The 23,782-nt window shown below is 44.0% G+C and overlaps 1 protein-coding gene and 1 long non-coding RNA gene across 5 annotated transcripts in view; one reads left to right on the top strand and one right to left on the bottom strand.

The window, feature by feature from the left end:
• Window positions 1-13,815, top strand: part of LOC147021963 (uncharacterized) — a 71,161-nt gene extending 57,346 nt beyond the window's left edge. Inside the window, exons 2-3 of the long non-coding RNA XR_015061021.1 lie at window positions 3,303-3,367; window positions 13,221-13,815. This is a non-coding gene — a long non-coding RNA (uncharacterized LOC147021963). The remainder of the gene's footprint in view (window positions 1-3,302; window positions 3,368-13,220) is intronic.
• The window catches only part of LOC147021962 (aryl hydrocarbon receptor nuclear translocator 2-like), a 150,956-nt gene that overhangs the window by 74,803 nt on the left and 52,371 nt on the right, over window positions 1-23,782 (bottom strand). For all 4 annotated transcript variants that reach the window (XM_085892451.1, XM_085892450.1, XM_085892448.1 and 1 more), the window contains exons 6-10: window positions 19,409-19,622; window positions 16,089-16,191; window positions 15,893-15,952; window positions 15,407-15,492; window positions 6,531-6,607 (exon numbers count right to left, since the gene is read on the bottom strand). In XM_085892451.1, coding sequence (XP_085748577.1) covers window positions 6,531-6,607; window positions 15,407-15,492; window positions 15,893-15,952; window positions 16,089-16,191; window positions 19,409-19,622 — 540 coding nt within the window. The remainder of the gene's footprint in view (window positions 1-6,530; window positions 6,608-15,406; window positions 15,493-15,892; window positions 15,953-16,088; window positions 16,192-19,408; window positions 19,623-23,782) is intronic.

The following is a 23,782-nucleotide window of genomic DNA, read 5'->3' as shown; positions in this document are numbered from 1 at the left end:
GGAACCATACTCTCCACAGAGAGTGTCGGTGTTGCCAAAGCAGGTTCCTGGGCTGTTGGGCACAATCCTGGACAGGTTGCCACTCCGTCACAGGATACTCGAATGGCTCAATTATCCCAGCAAGCTGGTACTCAATTTGCCAACCTCGGAAGGATGACAGGCTGAGTCAACCCCCTGGTGTGTATTAATTCAGCAGCCAACAGGGCTTGAACTCAGGACCCTTGGATCCCTAACCACTGAGCCAACACCAGGCTTTATTCCTCAGTGAAAGCCCTCATATTTGGTAAAACTACAGAACATAACAATAAGAGCACTAGGGAGAGCGCATACTTCCACCACGTAATGCCTGGTCCATGAGAACATATCTGGCCCAATACATTTTTTTGAGGTATCGTGCCATATATATATATATATCGTTTTTAGCCCTGTCTCTCAATGGTGAAGAATCACTTAAAAATTCTAGCAGTCGGATCCGGATCCGGATCTTCACCAAAATCGAACCATTTCATCATGGTCACACACCCAACCTGTCCACCAAGTTTCATCCAGATCCGTCCACAACTTTTTGAGATATCCTGTACACAGACAAACAAACAAACAGACAAGCCGGGAGGCGGCGATGGGTCGCCGAGCATGGAAACTATAAGATGTAGAGCAAAATGGATGTCATATAGCGGATAGGGAATCACCTTAAGATTATGCATATCAAATCTCATCCAGTTCCATCGAACGATAATTACTCGGTATCCATTTGAATGAAAAGTACCGAAAATGCGGTTTGAAATAGGAAATCCCCAAAGTTCGAGGAGGTGCTGTGGGTGAACAAAGATCTAAATCGAAAATCCGGTTCGATCGTTTGTGCACAATGTATTCCAGACGATTAGTGTGAATTTCCATGACCATCCGACCATAACCCTAGGAGGAGTAGCCTTTGGCACGAAGGCACCTCCAGCTCTCGCATATTTTCGATTTTTGCACTAATTGACCTTTGACCCCTGACCTAAGCGAAATCGGTCAATATGTCCTGAGGCAAAGTTGTAGTACCTATTGAGTACCATGAACCTGCAAAGTTTCATTCGTATCGATGCACTCACCTGGTCACTTGGGGGCCTTCAATTTTCGCCAATTTTCGCGCATACCCTAATTGTAGGGGGCGCTGCGGGTAAAGTATTCCATATATCACAAAAACCGGAATATATTTGATAAAGCATCACCTGTAGATCATTCGTGCCAAATTTCATAACCATACGTGGGATAATGGCTTTCGGAATTGATTTCGCGTGAACAGTACCGATTTTGAAGGTTTTTCGGTTGTTGCTAAGGAACCAAAGCATCCCTAGCAACCATCACAATTTCCAAAGCACGAGGTCATAAGATGTACCTACCACCCGAGTTTGGTCAAAATCCGCCCACGTTTACTACCAATTATGCTGATGACAAACGAACAAACATCCAAACAAACAGACAGAATTACTGACAATAAGGGTCACCTATTTCGGCGACCCAATAATGTTCAAAAAAATGTACATATTGTTATGGCTGTGGAAATTCGCAATACACCATAAAGGGTCCTTAGATCAGTTATGACGCTAAGTTCATGTGAAGTTAGTCCACACCCGTTGTTTAGGGGGATATGTGTGATTCATCAGGGCTGCGACGCTTTGAGTTAGCCATTTTTCTTTCTCTATCGTTATTTTGGATCCAACAACCTCAAACCAACCAACGACAACGGCAAAAAAGAACCCTGCGCTAGTGCGCGGGTTTGCGCACCCCTCTGCGGTGCCAAGGCTGGCACGGGAAGGGGGGGGCAGGGCAACTCCCTCCTCATTGGTGGAGGCCCGACGTGAGGCGGTCGGAGTGGGGGCACGCCCCCCTTCGAGAGCCTTCTGGAAACGCCTCAAAGGGAGGTGGAGCCGCGAACGGGACGGAGCCCCGCACGGCGAAGGGCAGAGCCCCGCCTTACAAAAGGCAAACGGATGCGAGGCTCACTCTCTCTGATCATGGCTCATGTTGGCTGTAGCTCTCTCCAAAAAGGCTCGATCTCTCTCGCCCTCTCTCCAAAAAGGCTCGGTCTCTCTCCTTGGGTCTCGCTCTCCAAAGCGCTCCCTTCCTCCTCTCTCGTCCCCGTGCTCGTGGCCCGGCGCGGCCTGTTGGTGGAGACGCGGACGGGGGCGCCGCAGTGCGGCCTGTGGTGGACCTGCACGTCCGGACGAGGGGTGCCGGAGAGGGTTCGCCGGCCGCGTGGGAGGCCGGAACCAAGCGCGACCGTGCTGACGGTAGTAGGAGAGGAGGACTCGACAGTCCATGAGGGAAGTCACTTCTTTTCTTTTCTTTTCGGGCTTTTGTATGTGTGTTTGTGGCGCCAGTCCGACAAGTAAAACCTGTATAAGTGACTGTGCTGTAAATAATTGCCTTTTATTCGGTCGTAGTGCTTTCCTTTGTTGCTATTTGCCTGCTTTTGTTCCTATTTGCCTGCTTACGTGTGTGAAATAAAGTGCTTGCTTGTTGAACTGTTCCCCCGTTTCGTTTTGTCCTTTCCTTTGTTGAATCTCCCTCTTGCATCATGTAAGGGATTGATAGTGGGTTTAAAACACCCGGTAACCAATCTGAACCGTCAAGGTCGACGATAACTCCGCTCGGTTATTTCAGTAGCACGGAACGAGCCGCTTAAGCGGTTCGTGTCCGGAGTCGACCTGTGGCGTGGTAGAACCCCTCGGTAGGTTACCCGTGCGAGTACTTAGGTATATCGACTTTCGGCGATTCACCCTATTTCGCACGGGTAGAATGCGGACTGGGTTGTGGTGAGGTTAAACCCCCACCCGTGACTAGCTCCTTGGCGGTAGTTCCAAGAGGGTCACGACTGAATTGTCCGTTCTGGTGGGCGACGCGTCGCGATTTGAGTTACGTGGCCGATCGCACGCTGGGCGGGCGAAATTCGTAACAATATTTAACCAAAGATGCCAGCTCTGAGAAAAAACAAAACAGCAATGTCAAAAGCAAATGCACAAAACCCAATCTCAGGAGGTATGACGAAGTGTCAACAGTCCCCTCCAATCCCCACCCAAAGATATTAGTTTAATGTGGTGAGACTTGAAAAAAGCCAAAGATGCACTGCTGCAAAAAGACCTTCCCTTGGTGTTGCAACAACCTCCAGTTACACATTGCCGTTTGACACGAAAGAAGCCGACAATACAGTTTATATCCACGTGTAGTTTTATTACTTCTCATCATGTGTTAAATGTGTGTCTAATACAGAACGATTTATTTTTTATTCATTTAATTTTTTTATCTATCTGTGTCAGCATTCTGCGAAGAATGAATTTGTGCATGCAACATGGTGGTGGACACTTTCAGCACTTCATTGAAGGTAATCAATTGTGTGGATCATGTCACATCGTTCTGTAACATAAGGCTCCATTTACGCAAAATATTAGGTTCCTAATTGATATAGTTTTTGGTGTATGGGAATTATTTAGGGTTCTCGAATAAAAAAAATCACCCTATATAACGAGCCAATGGAGGAGGAGGAGGAAGAGATTGGGACCATACACTGTGCAGAGCATTGGTGCTGCTTAAGCAGTCTCCTTGGCTATTGAACGCAATCCTGGACGGGTCGCCACTCTGACACAGTATACCAGCATGCTGGCACTCATTTTGCCGACCCTGGAAGGACGGCAGGTCGAGTTAACCCCACCTGGTATTAATTCAACAGCTGAGCGGGATTTGAACTCAGGACCCTAGGATCCAAAGCCCACCACTACATTCCTTAAGCCAACACCGGGCATAGCCAATGGAGGTAGAGATTAAATTTTCCAAGGTTGGCATTGGTCAAAGGCCTAAAAGCGGATATATGGTTTGTCTTGTGGTGCTGACTGTGATTGGTGGAGAGCCTCGGAGCAGAGACGGATGGAAACCTTGCTCTGTGAGTCAGAATGAGAGAAAGCAGGACAGTGTGTGAAAGAGACCACAGAGAGAGGTTGGGAAAGGAAAGAAGCACACAGAGGTGGCTTTGTGCCAATGGTGCAGTTTGTTCCTGCCAGTCACGTGTTCTCCAACCACCAACCCTTCCAGTTGCAGAGTCTTCTCATTGGCGACCTTCACCTGCAGTCTTTGTGTCGCTGCTTGCCTGACGTGGGCATATCCTTTCAAATTGTTGTGGTTATATATTACATTCTTGTGTAATAAACTAATTATTTATTTATGTTGGGTGTGGTTACGTCCAATCCAAAGGTTGCCATCTATAGGACGATACGATTTCAGACAACTCAATGAGAAAAATTAGGTTAGATCATCCAGGACAGACTTGTAGCATGGAGTTCACTATTGTACATCTCATCTTACAACAATACCAATACAATTGCGAAACACGATGCTTTCCATGGAATTTTGTACTCGGAAGATGATTTTCACATTTGAGCTGTTACTATCAAATTAGACTTGATCAAAAAAGAGAAAACACCGTTTATATCATTGTAACCAAACAACAAAAAAAGAAGTATATTGTTACGGCTGTGGAAATTCGCAGAACACCATATAGGTCCTTAGTTCAGTTATGCCGATAAGTCTGTGTTCAGTTAGATTTCCCCACCGTTGTCAAATGGGTATTATTCGTGTCACCCGGGCTGTGATCTTTGAGTTCGCCGTTTTTCTTTTACTATCGTTATTTTGGACCAACCGCCATTATTACCACCACAAGGCGCCACCAACCACAACAACCACGATCACCACAACCACCTTCTCATCAATATATATGTACAGTATATATGTACATATTGATATATACGTATGTATATATGTAACCGCCAACATCCCCACAGACAATGAACATCCGCCTTCACAACAACCACCTTAACCACTACCGACCAACCACACCACCCTCACGACCACCACAAACACCAGCCACACCACCCTCACGACCACCACGAACGCTAGCCACACCACCAAGACCACCACAAAACGCCAGCCACGCCACCATTACGCCAACCACACCACCACCGCATTTCCACCTCAGCACGGTTGCGAGAAGCCTGGCACTCATCGGGGGAGAACGGACGACGGCCCCACCCCTTGCCCCCCCCCCCCAACGGCAAACACGTGCGGAAAAGGAAGCAACGATCGCCTACAGAAGTACTCAACGAAAAACCCCGATTCGCCGAGGAAAACGCCCTGTTGCTGGAAGCTTCGCGCGCGTGCTGGAAGGGAGGGGCGAGGGGGAGGGCGAGGGCCGTGGAGATAAAAGCGAGCACTGAACGCAGCGAAGTGTGTGTCGTCGAGGAGAACCGAATGGTGGGTCGTCGAGGAGAAGCAAGTGGAGAGGCGAGTGGAAGTCAGTCGGTGAGGAGCTGGAGAGGGTCCAAGATGGACGCCCAAGCACGTCACCACGAGGGTGGAGGTAGCCTGCGGCGGCCTCTTGGAGTTCCTTCGGTCAACCAAGCTCCTTGGACATAAAGACCCAAAGGGGTCCAGTCTGACCCGCTTGTCTTTGAGGGGGTCTTTCCCTTGCATTTATTTGTGTGAATGTTGTGGCGCCATGTCCGCAAGTAGAACTGTATAAGTGACTGTATATGATTAGTTATAGACGGTATTAGCTCTTTCCTTTGCATTGTGTTTGGCTGTATAACTACATGCGTGTTTCACCAATTTATTGATTGTTTGTGTACGTGTGTAAATAATAAATGTGCTTGTTTGAATGTGAACCTGTTTGTCGTGTTATTTTTCCCCATTGAAACGCCATATTGCATTTCGGAATGGTAGCGGGCTTTTTGATAGCCGATAAAAGAATCGGGTCCAGCGAGGTCTCGCGATAATACCCCGCTCGGTTATCCCAGAACGGAATGAACCGCTTAAGCGGTTCGTTTCCAAGCAGACCTCGCTGAGGTACGGTCTCTCGGTAGGCTGCCCGCACAAATAATTAGGTATATCGACAATTCGGCGATTGACCCTGTCGCGCGTGGGTAGAATATTGACTCGGCCGTGGTGTGCGCTTGGAGCACACCCGTGACTGGTTTTCGGCGTTGTTCCGGAAAGTCGTGACTGAATTGTCCGTCCGGTGGGCGAACGGCCACCATTCGGCTAAAAATGGGCTGTCCGCACGCCGGCGGGCGGAGATTCGACGGCGGAGAATATATTTATTGAAAATGTGTGTGCAGAAATCAAAAGAGATAAACTCAGGAATGGGGTGGATGACATATCTTGTAAATCCTCTCATAATTGGGTGAGGTCAAGGGAACGACAGCCATCCATAAATCGATAGAATGTACATTAGAAGAAGTGGCGGATGAATCCTTGCTACAATTCACGGACCGGTGTGTGTGTGTGTGTGCATGTGTGCGTGTGCATGTTTTTGTCCTGCTACTCCTCCTACAATTCTGGGCAGATTACATCCATACTTGCTACATAGTATCAGCATGACCACCCAAATAAAGGTATGCATCGTAAGAACATGTTGCATGCTTGGAACAAGATCGCCCGAAATGCAGGTACTCTGCTCGTGGTTTATAAAAGCTCGAGGGAATGAGGAAGTGGGTTACCTGAAGCCTTCCAATGGCCACCAAGCACAGTTTACTTCCTGCAGCGCCCTCTGCCTCATCTTCTGCTGCACCAATTCCTGCAACAAGAAAACACCACCGCAAATGTACACACACTCACACAGCCACCCACTGTTATATTCAGATCATAAAAGACAAGTGCACACACCCTGAAACTTGCATATGGAGATAACAACCAATGACACAGCCACTGTTTACACTTGAATAATAATTACAAAATTGTCTGGTAGAAGCAAAGCTTTGCCAAGGTAGCATACTTACCATTAATCTTTAGAGTCCAAGATTGATCCCAAATCCGACTATAAACTGTCAGACTGGTATTTTGCAGGTGGATAGCAAAAATAGTAGTGTCTTTCTTGAAGAGTATGTGACCCATTGCCAACACCCAGAACAATTTTTAAATTCACATCCATCCGAATCAACTCCAGGTGAACAAAACCTGAACAGCAGGTCTGTGAAAAGACTTGGGCCAACCTTTGGACCAACTCCCCACTCCCACCCCCAAAATAAGTTGGGATTAATTGTGGATGTTAAATAGTTGGAGTACTTAAATAAGATGAGCAAAAGAACAATTTGTTATAAATCGATGAAAGTTATGATTGTTCTTTTAAGACAACTATAAGACCTTCAATCAAATACTGCAGTGCAATATTTTTGAATACAAAGTCAAGCCTCAGTGCCATCGAGTCTGGCATTTCACTCAAGCCGACTAGCAGGGACTTCAAGCAGCTGTCAAACTTCTCGACTGGTCTCCTATCACTACTTTCTCCGACATCAACTCATCCTGGGAATTCTTTCAAAGAAATTTGCTCTCTCTCATGCACAGATTTATCCCATCTCATCTTCAGTTGTCCTACCCTTCCTCCCACCCACAGTACACTGAAGCTCGTGGTGAGGCAGTTGTCCTGAAACAACTTTCCTTCGCCTCATGGAAGGCAAATCCAACGAAAGGTAATCTCAGTTCCTTCCACAAAGCTCGGAATAAGTGTGTGTCTACCCTGAGGAGAGCCAGAAAACAACATCTTTCTAAGCTCAAGTCTGAACTCTCAAACCTGTCTCCCTCCTTCAAATCCTTGTGGCATCAAGTTAAGTCCGTTTCTGGTGTATGTTCCCCCTCCATTCCCTCCCTTACCTCAAAGAGCCGCACAGCTGAAACTGCACGTGAAAAGGCTGAATGTCTCAACTCTGCGTTTGCTTCTAAGTCTTGTGTCCCAACCCCATCGCTTTCTGTACCCACCTTACCCAGTCGCACCCAACTGTTCCTGGACTCTGTCCTTTTGTCCTGACAAGGTCGAGAGCTTGCTGTCAAACCTCGACTCTGATTCTGCAACCCATCCAGATGGCATCAGCCCATGTGCCCTAAAAACCTGCTCTGCTGCTCTTGCTCACCCTCTCATTTGCTGAAGGTCATCTGCCATCTGCTTGGAAATCAGCAAACATAACCGCTCTGCATTAAAAAAGGTGCAAAAACAGATCCCTGCAAATACAGAACAATCAGCCTTCTCCCAATCATCAACAAGGTTATGGAATCCATCATCACTTCCGGCATTAAATCCTTTCTCTTCTCCAATGGCCTGATTTCTGATCATCAATTTGGATTCAGACCAGGTCAGTCTTTCATGGACCTGCTGCTCCTGCTTTCCTAAAAATGGATGGAGTTCCTCAATGCCAGACATGAAATCAGAGCCATATCCCGAGATATATCGCGTGCTTTTGACACGGTCTGGAACCCTGCCATGCTCGCCAAACTGTCTTCTTCTGGTATCCAAGGCCATCTCCACTTATGGCTTGCAGACTTCCTCTCCTGTTGCAGCCAACGTGTGGTCCTTAATGGAATTATCTCATCCCCTCTTCCTGTCCAGGCTTGAGTTCCTCAAGGCTTCATCACGGGAGATTCCAATGATTTTGAATGCCTTGGTTTCCATGACGTCAAGTTAAGCAAGGTGTGATGCAGAGGTGTCAGCCCAGAGGGAAGAGAGTCTTGTCGGTGGATAGTTCAGGTGTGCCAAGGAAGGACTTCACACGATGGAGGATGCCCAGTCGGCAGCTGGCGTGGGAGGCCAATTTGAAATGTGATTTGCCCAAGAAAGATCATCGTTGATAGTGAGACCCAGGAGTTTGAATGACAACTTTCTCAAGATGATTGTTTAGAAAGTAGACAGGGGGTGGGACGAGGATGCCATAAGGTCCATTTGGAGAGAGAGTATTTGATTTAGAAATTGATGATTTGACATTGAATTCTAGGACTATATTTGATTTAAGCTCATAAATAATTCATTACTTTGCACAACAAGTGAATCCATGCTGTGTTGCACCACTACGAGCCTCGACAGTGTATACAAAAAAAAAATCCCATTGTGTACAGCACATTACTGAGTTAAGACTGTTGTCATATTTCACATGGTCCAAAAATAGGAACAATTGTTCCCAAAGTAAAATGGGTGGAAATGCTTTGGATATAAATTTCAAAAAGATGATCTGATAAGATTGTGTAGTCACAGAACATCCCAAGCAAACTTCGGATTTATTTTGAAAAGAAACAAAAATGGTATTTTTATCTATTTGAATAAAATCCAAATTTGCACAATGCTTTGTACACAAGAGGTTTGTTACATTACATAGGAATTTTCCCTCTGCTCTCCTCTCCTCTTCTCTCTCACATCCTTATCTTTTTCAGTGACATGACAACTGACCTCCTCCTGGTTCACCCTGAAATGCTTTTAGTTGACCAATAGGTTGTCATCGTGACATTCTCTGAGTTGAAACCTACATTACGATATGAATCAAAATATGATATTTTTCTACATGATACTCTTTGTGATTGTGATATATTCACACCATTCTGTGACTGTGGTAACATGAATGCCTGTGCTCCTTGTATTCTCAAACTGAATGTGGAGGGACTGACTCCAGCTAAAAAGGAAGTGCTGCTTAAAATAGCTTCATCTCATGTGCTCATCATCCTTCTCAAAGAAGTTCACACATGGGATGAAAGTAGAGCTACTCTCTCAGGCTACCAACTGGCTGCTTTCACCCCCAGTAGACAACACGGCCTGGCAAACTATGTGACGTCTCCCATCACTGACATCAACGTTATGTATATATCACAGCCCGATGCTGAACTCCAGTGGCACACAATCTGTGTTCAGGACCTGAATCCTTATCCTTGCTGCAATTTACGGACTGGTGTGTGTTTTTTTTTGTCGCGCTACTCCTACAGTTCTAGACCGATTACATACAGACTTGATACAGAAGATCAGCATGACCCCAATTCATGTATAGAGGTGTTTATATTTTTGTCGGGGGTGGGGGTTGGGGGGGACGCAAATTCTCCATGTAAATTTGTATTGTGTAATACCGCTTCAGTTGAGAGAGGGCATTACAAGTCCCCATCCTTTACAATAGTGTCTCTGTCACGACATTTTCCAGTGGAGGGAGATGTTTTGAATAAGACAGTGAGAAGTATTTTGGAGAGGTATTTTGAATTACACATTTGAATAAGGAAAATAACATAACCCTCTGGCTGCTCCCATAGGAAGCGAGTGCTGCTCGTGTTTCCAACGTGTACAAGCCATCCCACTCCCACTCCACAGCAAGGGTCTACCCCTAGTTGCCTCTCCAACACTTATTTTCAGTGAGCGAGTACATCTCCAGTACTCATTCAACTGCCCACACACTCAATTGGGTGAAACAGTAACTACTCATCAACTGATGGTGAAACCTTGCGTGTTTCGGCCTCCAAATCTGATCTCCAGTTGCTTTGTGACAGACGAGAACTTACGACTTTCAACTTAAGTTGCTGGGATACCCACACCAACACTGATCAGACCTAATGGAAAGGTAACCCCTCACCCACCCCTCAAGGGATTGTGTTGGAATGTTTCACAAAACTCTCACCACTGCCTGGTTCTCATCAAATATGCTTCCCTAGTTGCTCCCACTCTTACCTCACTTTTTAAGTGCTGGAACTTCAGAAAAGCTGATTGGGAGATGTGTATGATCTAACAACAAAAGGAGGAGACTCCCTCCCTGCTCCTAAATGAGGATGTTGACACCAGCAATGCTGACTTTTGCCATCTATCATGGCTGTTTCTAAGAGATGCATCCCTCTTGGCCATCGGAAAGTACATATTCCTGGAAGGGATCCCAAATGTGAGCGCTTGCACAACACAATCAAGACTGCCACGAGCAATGAAGCGGTGACCAATGCGCGAATTCCCCTGTAAGCAGTATGAGAATCACTTGACCACAGGTGATGCACTACCCTCATAGATTCCTTGCACATAGGCCTCCTTATCCACCCTCAGCGCATGTGCAGTTTTTTGCCTCAATTCCCTGAACAGCTCAGCTCTGCCACTAAGCTTAGCCCTGCAACTCTGGTCAATGGTATCCAGTGTCCCTTGACAGACAAAATTCTTTGCCCGATGCTGAGTTCGAAGACATCAACCGGAAACATCAAGGATGGTGGTGTTGAAGGCACTCCACAACTCTTCAGGATCCGCCAAAGAACCCACACCCCCCAAATCCCCACTCAGCCTGTTCGCAAACTCCTCAGCTACCATATCATCCTTGAGCTTGCCAACATCCAGCCTAGGGTGGGATGGTACCACTCTTCCGGAGTTAAGCTACAGCTTCAAAGATGCTGCAAAAAGCCTGTGGGCAGTATTGATGAACTGAGCATTCTGGTAGACCCTGCAGTTCTGGATCATCCTTCAGTGACCATCAATGAGCACATGGTCAATCTCCTTTGCCACACTGCCAGCGTTGGAATACTAAGTCCAGCGATGAGCCTGTGGGTGCCGAAACCATAAGCCAGCCACCCTTAGTCCATGACTTCTTGCAAAGTCAAGGAACTTAGTGCTATTCTGGTTCACAGTTCCAGACCCATGGGGACCAACACATGTCTCATAACCACCCCGATCAGTTCCAGTCGATGCAATAAAATCCCGCAAGACTAGAAGAGTATCTCGCCTGGGGCACTGATCAACCACAGACTCGAGCATGGCATAGAACACGTCCTTCACGGTGAGATCACTCACCTCAGTCAGAGCATTTACAGAGACCAGGGAAATGACACCCAAGGAGTGATGAATCCTTAGTCTCATAATACGCTCGTTGACCGGTGTTACCTCAATTATCATTTGAGTCAGCTTATTGGACACAGCTACAGCAACACCTTGGACATGGTAACCATCAGAGTGACAACACCAATAGTAGGTGTAACCACCCGCCATGATCTCGCCACTATCCGGTCTCCGAACCTCAGAGAGTTCTGCAATACCGATGTTCAAACACTTGAGCTCAGATGATAACAGAGACAGGTGATCATCCTCTCTTAGGGATAGGACATTCCAGGCACACACCTAAAGGGACCACCTCAGGTTAACCCAAGGAGACTGCCGTCTGGTGGATGACACCTCAGCGCCACCCTGAAACACACTACCACAATCCAACCCAGGAAGGTTAACCCATGTTTTTCCATCTATCATCAAAGAGTGGGGGTCTCGAAGGCTTTGCCCCAATCCCATCATCCGGTGAGCTGTCCTGCGAAGGGCTGCAGCACAGGAGGGTTTTCAGTTTTCTTTGCGCATTTCGTATGTTTTGTGGAGTGAACGGTTTTAAGGTGACCGGAGTGCAAATCCTATGGTGGCCAGACAGCGTGCAAAAAAAAAGTCACCCAACTGCAGGAGGACGTCCGCAGAGAGTTGGGTGCTAGATATGGATGGCCGTTGGCTCACAAGAAGCTCCTCTGCCCTTTGACAGGTTTTGTTTTTAATTCTGCTGGGTGTCCAGATCCATACACCCTCCTCACCAGAAAACCTGGTGGGGGAAACGGTTTAGTTGTCGACAACCCGACCATGAAACAGGTTAGTACAGGTTTACACGGTGCCTGAAGCAAGCCACAGATCTAATCTGGCTTGACCTGACACTGGCTTAATGAAAGGAAGAAAAGAGTGGCTGTGAGTGGGAGGATTTCTTGCTGGGAGGATGCAAGTTGTGGGGTACCTCAGGGATCAGTACTCAGACCATTGGTATTCATTATTTACATCAATGATTTGGATAGTGGGTTGAAAAGTAGGCTTTCCAAATTGGCAGATGGCACAAAGCTTGGAGGTAAGGTGGATAGCAGAGCAGGTGGTGATCAGATTCAGGAAAGTATTGATTATCGCATAGACTTAGAGTTAAGATGGTCGTAAGGCAGGGTCTTTTCCTCAGAGAGCAGTTAATGCGTGGAATGATGTCCCTGGAAAGGCAGTGGCAGCATAAAGAGTAGATAAGTTTAAATTGGAATTAGATAGGTAACTGGAAGTTATGGAGATAGAGGGGTGTTGGGATGTTGGCAGGACTTTTTGGGAGCTTGAGCTTTGATGGGTGATTGTGTGCGTGTGTACGGAGTGCGATTGGTGGGGGTCTCGTCGAAGGGTGTTGTGTGGTTGATGTGCGTTTTTTTAACCAAGCCCATGTCCCCTCCCCTGGGAAATGAAAAAGAAAAAATGTATAGATATATCTACAAAAACACACAAAAAAACACTATTTACAAAAAAAAAAACATTTTGCATTTCTTCTTTTGATCTTGTGTTGATAAATTAGTGTGGTGTTGATGTGGCGCAGGCATGATCGGCTGAATGGCCTCCACCTGTGTCAAAATTCCTTGTGTTTCTTGTGTTTCAGGTAGCATGCAAAGAAAGTAGCAGGAAAAACTTCAGGTAGCATGTCACCTCCCAGTCCTTACGGGCATCCATCCACATCACATTAGACAAGCAGTCATCACAAGTCAAGCAGCCGTCAAGCCTGAGCAAACACACGTAGTCGATGAAGCAATGGCGTACATACAAATGCAGTGGTCATCTACAACACCTGCCATTCCACTAAGGCATTCTTAGGCTGTGATCTGCCTAAGAAGGAATGGTGTCGTATTAACCGGCTCCGAACGGGTGTTGGCAGATTCCATCATAACATGTTCTCCGAGATCCTTGCCGACTCACCTGACTGTGATATGTGTCCTCCCCCAGACTGCAGATGATGCTTACACAAGACTGCCCATACATTGCCTAGACTAGAGGAAGGATGGCAAGAACTGCAGCAACTGACCATAAGGGTTCGAGGCTGGCTGAGAACAGCTAACTTCACATCATAGACCAACAACTCAGAGAAATGCCACAATAAAGAAGAGGATCCTTATCTTTGTATCATCTCTTGTTTTTTTTAATGCTTTTTCAAGTCCCAACACACTGACCAACTAAAGTGGGGGTTTGATATCGATAAAACTGATAAACCAAAAATGATTCCCTGTGCAACATGAGAGGTAAAGTTAAATGCATAAAAAAATGGTGAGAGAGAAATAAAGCGATGTGATATCAAGGCGGCGATGAAACAAACTTGTATTTAAAACCCCATCTGGCTTTATCAGTGACAATGGACTGCAAAATGCGAGCAATGTGCTGCAATTCATTACGGAGAGATCCGTCCAAAGTGCTGATTTTTCTCGAATAAGAGTTATAATAAACAGCAATACACACAAAAAGATTTTTCACCATTAGTTAGCCATCGACGTTGATCCTGTATCCAGGAAAAACGAATGCGGATTAAATTGATTCTTTTCCATTATTACTGACTAGCAGAGTACCCACCCATTTGGTGGGTGGAATTTGCACATTACCTGCTGAAAAAGGTATAGTCTGTTTATTGCAAGAAAACTAGATGTTTGAGCGCGGTGCCTCGAAAGTAAGAGGGCGGGGGTCTAACGGGTCTAGGAGGCCGAAAGGGTGTAAAAGTCGAAAGCGTCAAAGCGGTTGAAGTGTCTTAAGGATTCTGAAGGTCTAAATGGTATGTTGCAATAGCAGTTTGGGTCTAAAGTGGTTTAAAGGGGTCTATGGGAGTCTAACGAGTGTAAGGGTCACAAGTATCTAAATTATCTTACAAGGTCTAAAGGGTATGTTCCAATAGTAGTTAAGTGTCTTCAGGGCTTAAAGTTATAAGGGGTCAAAGCTGTCTGAAGGGGTCTAACGGTTCTGAAAGGGGTTTATGGGTCTCAGGGGTACAAGGATGTTGAAAGAGCCAAGTGGTCTAAAAAGGTTAAAGGGCATGTTCAAATAGTTTTGAGGGTGTAAAGGGGTCTACAATGTCTAAAGGGTCAAGGGGTCTCAGGCAGTCTGAAGGTACAACAGGTACATTCCAATAGTACGTAATAAAATAGACGTCGTGATAGTGCAATTGATGTTCAAACAGCACGTAATTAAGAGACATACCGTATTGTCACGTGGGTTGACCGAGGCTTCACGATGGTTGGCTTCACCATGATTTTTTTGTTTTTAGCTCGCCTGTTCAAAGAACAGAGAGCTATAGCGATACCCCCGGCGTGAGCGTCAGCGTGAGCGTGAAAATGTTAAAGTTTTTGGTGCAAGTTATTTCCTTTCTAATGTTTTTATCTACCACACTATTTTTTTACTGATTACAATATACAAACACATATATTGCTTTAAAATTATTTGGATCAGACTTCACTGCAATGCTTCATAAAAAATATCATTAGACTAGTCTTTTTAAAACGATAAATGTATAAACAGGCGAGCATTGGGTGGCTTTGACACCACTCTGGTAATTATACAGATAATTAATCTTCATCCATTATTTAGCTATTCCCTTGTTACGCACTTTGAGAGTTGGTATTTTATCTCCCGGAAGCAGGCGAACATCTTTATGGCTAGGTGAATACAGCACTACAAAGAAGAGGTCAGGTAGCTTTAACAGGTGAGATATGGATGGCATTTTATGCAAGCAAATTTGTATCTCTCGTGTCCAAAATTAGATTAATCAGCCAAGCGAATGACCAACAAGCACAAAGCACGTACACGTACCAGTTGGTGGCCACGCTTTGATGTAACCAGTACAATGCACCACCACATACTGCACCTCTCCTTCCTTCACTGCACCCAAACTATTCCTGAAGTCAAGAACATAAGAAATAGGAATGGGAAGTGTACGTGTTGCCTTGGAGTGAGTTTACAAAACAAAATGTCATAAAATGCTCAGATTCAAATGGCAAAGAACAATCAACATTATTTTTACTTATATTATGTGCATTACCAATATCTGTGTATCGGATCATGTGACTGATTGACTGACTTTTTGCACGATAACGCATTAAAGGGCAACAAAAAAACATCAATACCAGATGTGCCTCATCATACATTTATTCAAAAGTCTAATTATTATCTTACACACATTTTGAGCAGTGAATATGAAAGTCGCATGTTCTGCCAATTGTCTGCAATGAATTTTGGAAGGGAACCTTTGGAGGAAAACTGAAACATATAGAAAACGAAACCTTGTCCACATCTCACCTGAGGCGGAGATGACAAAGTCGGCTACCAGCTAGGTGGTCGACAGGGGCATTGCCACACCTGCAGGCAATGAAGAATCAGACTGAGACTCGGAGTTTCCTTCCCCGAACAGCAAAGAGGAACAGCTCACAAACCCACCAAGAGGCAAAGGTTTCAAAATAATCATCACACCTATTTTATCAGTTGCTATTTTTACCGCAAACGGCAGATAAACGAACGCCGTGAGCCCATGGACATCCGCATGGCAGCTTGCTGACCCTCTTTCTTCACGGTGCCAGTCTTCAGGTCCAAGATTCGACCTTTGGTGTAAAGAGGAAAGATAATTAATAAGGCTTACAAGATAAATACAAGATAGACATCTCTCAAGGTATGGCAGGATGGCGCAGATGTAGCCCACCTTCCTTTGAGCCGTCTAGTTTGGATTTGATTCTTGGCCCGACTGCAAACTGTAGGAGTGGTGCTTCAAGAGGCAGGGCGTTGCATTACAAAGTGCGCCGTCCCTCGGACGGACGTTAAGCCAGGTGTCTCGTCTGCTGGGCGTGCATGAGTTGATGCAAATCCCTTGGTGTTTTTAATTAATAGTTGGCAATATATCGGAGGTATCTTGACAAAATTCCTGTCTAACTCAACTCCAGTCAAACGTCAGGCCTGACCAGCTGGTTTGTAAAAAGACTTGGACCAAACCACCCCCACATGAAGTTGGGAAAATTGGGCCATGAAAGTGGAAGTCATAAATATCTTTATAACTAAAGTCAAAAACTCATGGGGAAGAGAAAGTATGCAAAGCTTAGTATTTTAAGCTGTTTTAACGCAAGCTTAGGATTTTAAACATGTCAGACATATTTCTGCATCAAGGCTTTATTAGGAAGAAAAAAAAAAAACAAGCTTAAAATGCAAAGCTTACAGAACACGATGTATTGTGTTTGACATAAGAATGATCACATGGAAAGTTCCATTAATGGCCATGCTCTTATCAGTGTCTCAGCACCACAAAATTAATCACTAGACATGGTACAAAAGGAGGTGATAGGTTTTATTAACTCAAAAGGAGAGATTAGCTCTGTATGAGCAGAACTAAAATTTGCAGAACAGTAAAGTGGAAAGTGGAAAAAGGGCAATATTTCTGCCAGGAATAAAAAAACAAAACCAAACCAAAGGTAACTAGAGGGGGAGCACTCGGTAGAGTGCAAAACCTCCGCCGCCAATACTGCTAGGTCACTCAAGTGAACCTGATATCCTATTCATTCAATTTGACGTCAACAGTGCTCACAGAGTTATAGTTTGGAACTTTCCCTTTTACTTTTAACTTTTACATACTCAATTCATTCGTCATAACTAGATTCCTTGAGACAGAAATTGATTTTACGTGGGTATATCCACCTGAAGTTCCAAAATCAGCCGCAATTATAATTTTGGCATGTTTTTTGTTGGAAATCACTTATAACATGCAGAAGTGCAAAAAAAAAAAAAAATCGAAATTTTGTTGAAAAAGAAGTTGCAAAATTTTTTTTCTCTCAAACAATTTTTTTTAGGGGGGGTTGGAAATCATGTAAAATATGTAGAAATGCAAAAAAAAAAAAATTTAAAATATTTTTTCAAAATGGCCGCCAAAACGGCCATATTGCATTTTGGACCAAGTCCAAAATCTAATGGCATGATCCTTGGACTATGCCTAACCCCCCCACCAAGTTTCGGTGAAATCTGTCAAGGAGTTTTTCCGTAATACTGTTCACAAAAAAACAAACAAACAAACAAACAGAAAGGGGTGAAAACAGTAACCTCCGATCTTCGATGGCGGAGGTTAACGAGAGAGTTGGGAGAACACATTACCTCACGCTGTCTTGAGAAACGAGGACATGAGCAGAGTCTACGAGCGGCAAATTTGATTGGTCATGATCATGTAAAATGCCAAGATACTTTGTCCAAGTACTGCTAAACGGAAGGGTTTGAAAAGGGTCAAAAAGTAATTTGTGTTCTGCAGTTTTCAAGTGCAGTATATATTTCAATTCAAATAAAATGGTGATTTTTAAAATTTCAGAAAAAAAAATTCCGGAAGTTTACCACCGTTGATACAGCATTTTTTACACCACCTTGTTTAACACATTACATTAGTTATCTGTGCCTGTTGTTTGTGTCCTTTATAACATCATTAAAAAACAATAAGTTTCCTGTTTGGAATGATTTTTAATGTTGTTTGACTACCAGGCAGGCAGAGACTAAAAAAAAACATCTCACTCCTCTCTGCACATATGCAATCAGGACAAATTCAGAACCAAAGTACTGCTGAACTACAGCTACAGGTTCATTTTATAACAGTCAATTGGAATAAAGTTGTTCCTCGATCATAAAATGACGTTTATAGAGAGAAAGACAGACGGACAGACAGACAGACAGACGTGAACCAATTTCTTAACCCCACTTTTTGCTTCACATGCACGACGTAATAACAGGAACTGACCTTTAAGGAGCTTGTCCTTCATTTGTGCAAGAGAGGGAAATATAATTTTCACCAGTTGCTCGGCATTTTAACCAGCCTAGACCCTCAAAAGATCACAAGGCTATGAGAGGGATTTTGCACTTTTAAGGAAACTCGGAACAAATTACTCCAGGAAGCACAGAGGACAACAGTCTATTTTCAAACTTGGAACTCTGACACAAAATGGTTTGAATGATCACTCTTGGTTTGAGAAGTTTCTCTCAGCTCCCACTCCACTTCATTAGTGTGTGTAATTACTTCATCCAAAGTGTCATGGAGTATGGGTCTGTACTCTGGGCTGGTGCAGCTATTTTCCTTCTCAGTCCTCTCCAGGTGATCGAGTCCAAGGCTCTCCATATTATTGGTCTCTCTCAGCAGGAGGTGGAGTCCAAAGGTCTGCTTATCAACTATTGCAGGTAGGTTGGTGGATTCCTTTTCCAAGCGACTCACTCCTCTAAACCTCTCCTCCATCCTCCTCTAACACACCCAGGTCACATGCATTTTCCAGAAGCCTACACCTGGTTACCCTCCCAAATTTTAAGCTCCATCCCTTCATCCCTCGTATCTGGAGGAGACTGTCTGTTGTTTCGTGGCTCTCCCTCTAGTCAATAAGAGTGTTGTCCGCCACCACTTTGTGCCTTTTCCCATACCCACCACTGCTCGCTTCTACTGTTATTGACCACCAAGCTGTTAGACACAATCGCAGACCCAATATTTGCAGACCCAATCGCCCAACACCCCTTTCCTTTTTGACATTCATATATCCTTGCCTCAGTGTTGCTCTTTGATTCTCTGTTTGTCGATGAAGCTGCTGCACTCTTTCATTTAGTGCCTCCCTTAGCTTAGATTTCAACATTAAAAAAACCTCAAAATATTATCAGTGAATCATCATTATTAAAAGATTGTTGAAGCAGCTAAAACATTAAAGAAAAAGTAAGCAATATCAATGAAGAGCAAATGGCACAATTCTCGGATGATCCGAAATGAAGTGACCTTTAATAATGCAACAATGATAACCCATGACCTCCAAACAGGCTTACCTGCTGCAGCCCCTTCAGCTGTTGAGAGCTGCTCATTAAGTTTTTCCACATCATCAGGATGTGCCTGGTCATAGAGTGATCCTCCAACCCAGGATGACTGTGGCTGGTTGAGAACGGGTGAGACAGAGTCTGACACGTAGATAATCCGACCAGTCTCACAGGCGGCCACAAACAGAAATCCATCAGCAGCTTCCAAGATGAGGTGTTTTAGCTCCTAATGTGGAACAAACAAGCTTTCATGACATGTGACAATGGTCCTAATTGCTGAAGAACAGGGTTCTTGTGTTCAATGCAACAGTAAGCTTAGCAACACATTTCCAAAAGGGTAATTCAGTGGCAGCGAGCAAATTCTGTATGTGCGTCACCAACACGTGTTAGTTGGAAAGAAAACATCAAATGTACTACATTTATTGTGTGAACACCAAATCGTATACCTTTATTCCCAACAAAATACAAATTATTAAATCCCAAATTGAGAGGAGGGTTTTGCAAAGTTAGAAAATCTGCACAAATTGTGCATCGATTACCACTGAATTGCCCAAAAATATATCAATGCCAAAAGGTCCTTTCCAGCATGAATATCCTTGTCATTGTTTGACAGAAAACAACAGTTTAATTGACATTCACTTCTTCCCAAACGTGATTCATTAACTGCACAGAAAGATATCAATACCAGCCTAAAAATATAGATTTCTTTCTTATGAAGTCCAAAAATATAATCAACGAGAAGGGCACTTTTCCACGTCACCAGATATGCCTCTGCCCACATTATTACATCATTATACATACTTGTACCAAGTTTGATTTAAATCCCTGAACCCAGATGAAGAATATAAAATAATTTTAAGAATATGCATTTCATCAGGTTGAAATTTAAAACATACCTCCCCCATTACGACTAGATCATAACTGTGAAGTTTCACGTCGATTGATGAAGCGGTTCAAGAGAAATATACAGTATATTTTAAGATTTTTGTTCAATCGAATGTGGCTGACAGACCATCTTCTTCTTCTTCTTCTTCTTCTTTCGGCTGCTCCCGTTCGGGGTCGCCACAGCGGATCATCCGTATGATCCGCATAGTGATTTGGCACATGTTTTACGCCGGATGCCCTTCCTGACGCAACCCTGGTCGCCTCTTACGACACAGGGATAAACATTACGACAGGGCTGACAGACCATGTGACCTATTAATTATTTGTGAACACACTGGTATCCCGAAGGCTTGGGGAACATGTGGGTGAAGTTTCCCCTCAATCTGTCTGACAGTTCTGGAGAAGATGATTTTTAAAGATTTATTCTTCAAAAAAAAAATCAGAGCTGCCAAACCATGTGACCTATGACATTATAGGTGGAGACCTTCTTGTTCCTCATGGATAGGCGAATATACCTGGAAAGTTTTGCCTCGATCTGTTCAGCCTTTTTCAGAGAAGATTTTTGAAAGTTTATATGTTAAAAAATAAAATATGGCTGCCAAACCACGTGACTGATGTCATAAATTATTCCCCCCCCCAAACAATTTAGCCTTTGATGACCCTCAAATATTTTCATACTGATCAGATAAAGCGTTCGACATATGTATGTATTTACGACGCTGCCACCGATGACATCATCAAAAAAAATAAAATCACACTTAGTCCCCATGGGGAGGACTTGACATGTGCTAAGTTAGAATTTTTTCTGTGGAGTGGTTTCAGAGATACAGAGGTCCAAATTTTTTCCTATTTTCCAACATGGCTGCGACACCAAGTGACCTATGACGTCATATTTATCGTTAAAACATTCTACATAAGTAGTCACACCTATGGTGAAAATTTTGTGTCAATCCCATAAGCGGTTGTCGAGAAAACAAAGAAAATTAGCATGGACAGACGAATGAAAGTACGGACAAACATACCTGTAAAGATTTGAAAGAAATGTAAACGTATGGACGTACGTACAGATGGACAGACAACCCGAAAAGCTAATGCCTCTGGCCACTTCATCAGCAGAGGCAAAATAAAAGCTTTCTTCCCATCACAATGCCAAATATACAGTTAGGTTTGTTGGATATTTTGGAAGTGTTCCATTTGGGAAGGTACAAGGATGATGCAGATTACCCGATGGATAATTTAAATGTTTACAATATCTCACATTTTGTGTAAAATATACACTGCATGGGCAAAAGTATGTGGACACCCCTTCTAATGAGTGGATTTGGCTATTTCAGACAGGTGTATAAAATCAAGCACACAACCATGCAATCTCCATAAACAAACATTGACAGCAGAATGGGCCGTACTGAAGAGCTCAGTGACTTTCAACGTTGCACCATCATAGGATGCCACCTTTCCAACAAATGAGTTCATCAAATTTCTGCTCTGCTAGAGCTGCCCCAGTCAACTGTAAATGCTGTTATTGTGAAGTGGAAACGTCTCGGAGCAAAAACAACTCAGCCGTGAAGTGGTAGGCCACACAAGCTCACAGAACGGGACTGCCGAGTGCTGAAACGCGTAGCGTGGAAAAATCGTCTGTCGTCGGTTGCAACACTCACTACTGAGTTCCAAACTGACTCTGGAAGCAAAGTCAGCACAAGCACTGTTCGTCGAGAGCTTCATGAAATGTGTTTCCATGGCCGAGCAGCTGCAAACAACCCTAAGATCACCATGCAAAATGCCAAGTGTCGGCTAGAGTGGTGTAAAGTTCACCGCTATTGGACTCTGGGGTAGTGGAAATGCGTTCTCTGGAGTGATGAATCACGCTTCACCATCTGGCAGTCCGACGGACGAATCTGGGTTTGGAGGATGCCAGGAGAATGCTACCTGCCAGAATGCATAGTATCAACTCTAAAGTTTTGTGGAGAGGGAATAATGGTCTGGGGCAGTTTTTCATGGTTCGGGCTCGGCCTCTTTGTTCCAGTGAAGAGAAATCTTAATGTTACAGCATACAATGACATTCTAGATGATTCTATGCTTCCAACTTTGTGGCAACAGTTTGGGGAAAGCCCTTTCCTGTTTCAGCATGACAATACCCCCGTGCACAAAGCGTGGTCCATACAGAAATGGTTTGTCGAGATCGGTGTGGAAGAACTTGACTGGCCTGCACAGAGCCCTGACCTCAACCCCATCGAACACCTTTGGGATGAATTGGAATGCCGACTGTGAGCCAGACCCAATCGCCCAACATCAGTGCCCGACCTCACTGATGCTCTTGTGACTGAATGGAAGCAAATCCCCACAGCAATTTTCCAACATCGAGTGGAAAACCTTCCCAGAAGAGTGGAGGCTGTTTTTGAAGCCACAAATGCTGGTGTGTCCAGGCATTTATAAGCATTGCAATGTATCCAGCAATTCGTAGGTACGATAATGAGGTATTGGATAATATGAGTGAAGAAAGTGAAACAAAAACTTTATTAAAAAGAAACCATTGCAGCCTGTTCCAAGTTAAGGCATTGTTGAGCAGGCCTAAAAAAAAAGGCGAATTAAGACCCCAGCAAGGTGACCAAGCATAATGCCGCCTTGATAAAGGATAATTAAATAAGGCTCTTAATTATCTTCAAAAGGAGTGTTTAAATGAACCCAAACACCCAATCTTCACTCATGCACTCCCTTGGAGTTCTCTTAATATGCATGCAAAGTCTCCGGCCACGAGGTGTCATGGTTTTGGAGTTATGGAGAGACACACACACACACACACACACACACACACACACACACACACACACACACACACACACACACTTATCAATATAATTATTTTAATAAAATATGCAATCAACATTGGGGAATGGATGAAATATGGCACAATTTTTTTGGATTTGACCCCAGGTTCATGCTCAAAGGGGTGGGGACTTAGGGTCACAGGGGTCAAAGGAGAAAAAAATTATCTCAAAATTTGATATTGGGTAATTCAAGATGGAACGCATTGCATCTTTCAACTTTGCTTTCGGTGGAAAGCGTGGGGATTTGCAATGGCACGTCATCGACCGCCCTAGTCATTGCGACAAATCAAGGGTTCCTGATTGATAACTTAGTTTTCACGGCTGAATGTTAAAGACATTAGTTTTGAATTGAAAATAACATCACTTGAACTCTCCAAATGAAAATATAATTTGACTACTTGTGTGTAAAACATACTTTTCCTTTTTTGCTTTATTATTTGCAATTTGATAATTCTGCCAATTTAACATCATTAAAGTATATCTATTTTAAAAAAAAGAAGAAGAAGAAGAAGAAGAAGAAGAAGAAGAAGAAATAAATCAACCGAAGCATTGCAAAATAAATGATCAAAATTCCAGGTTCATTCAAAGTGCAGAAACAAAATGCAAGTTGAGCATTAAATGAGTGGTATTCTGCTTCCTTAAATGGGAAACTAAACTGATATTATGCCATTATCGC

This window comes from Eptatretus burgeri, chromosome 8 (genome assembly GCF_056783735.1).
Source record: "Eptatretus burgeri isolate ZD-2024b chromosome 8, Ebu_testis_v1, whole genome shotgun sequence".
Classification (NCBI taxonomy): Eukaryota; Metazoa; Chordata; class Myxini; order Myxiniformes; family Myxinidae; genus Eptatretus; species Eptatretus burgeri.
The sequence above is the reverse complement of the archived record's forward strand: the minus strand, read 5'-3'. Positions and strand labels throughout refer to the sequence as shown.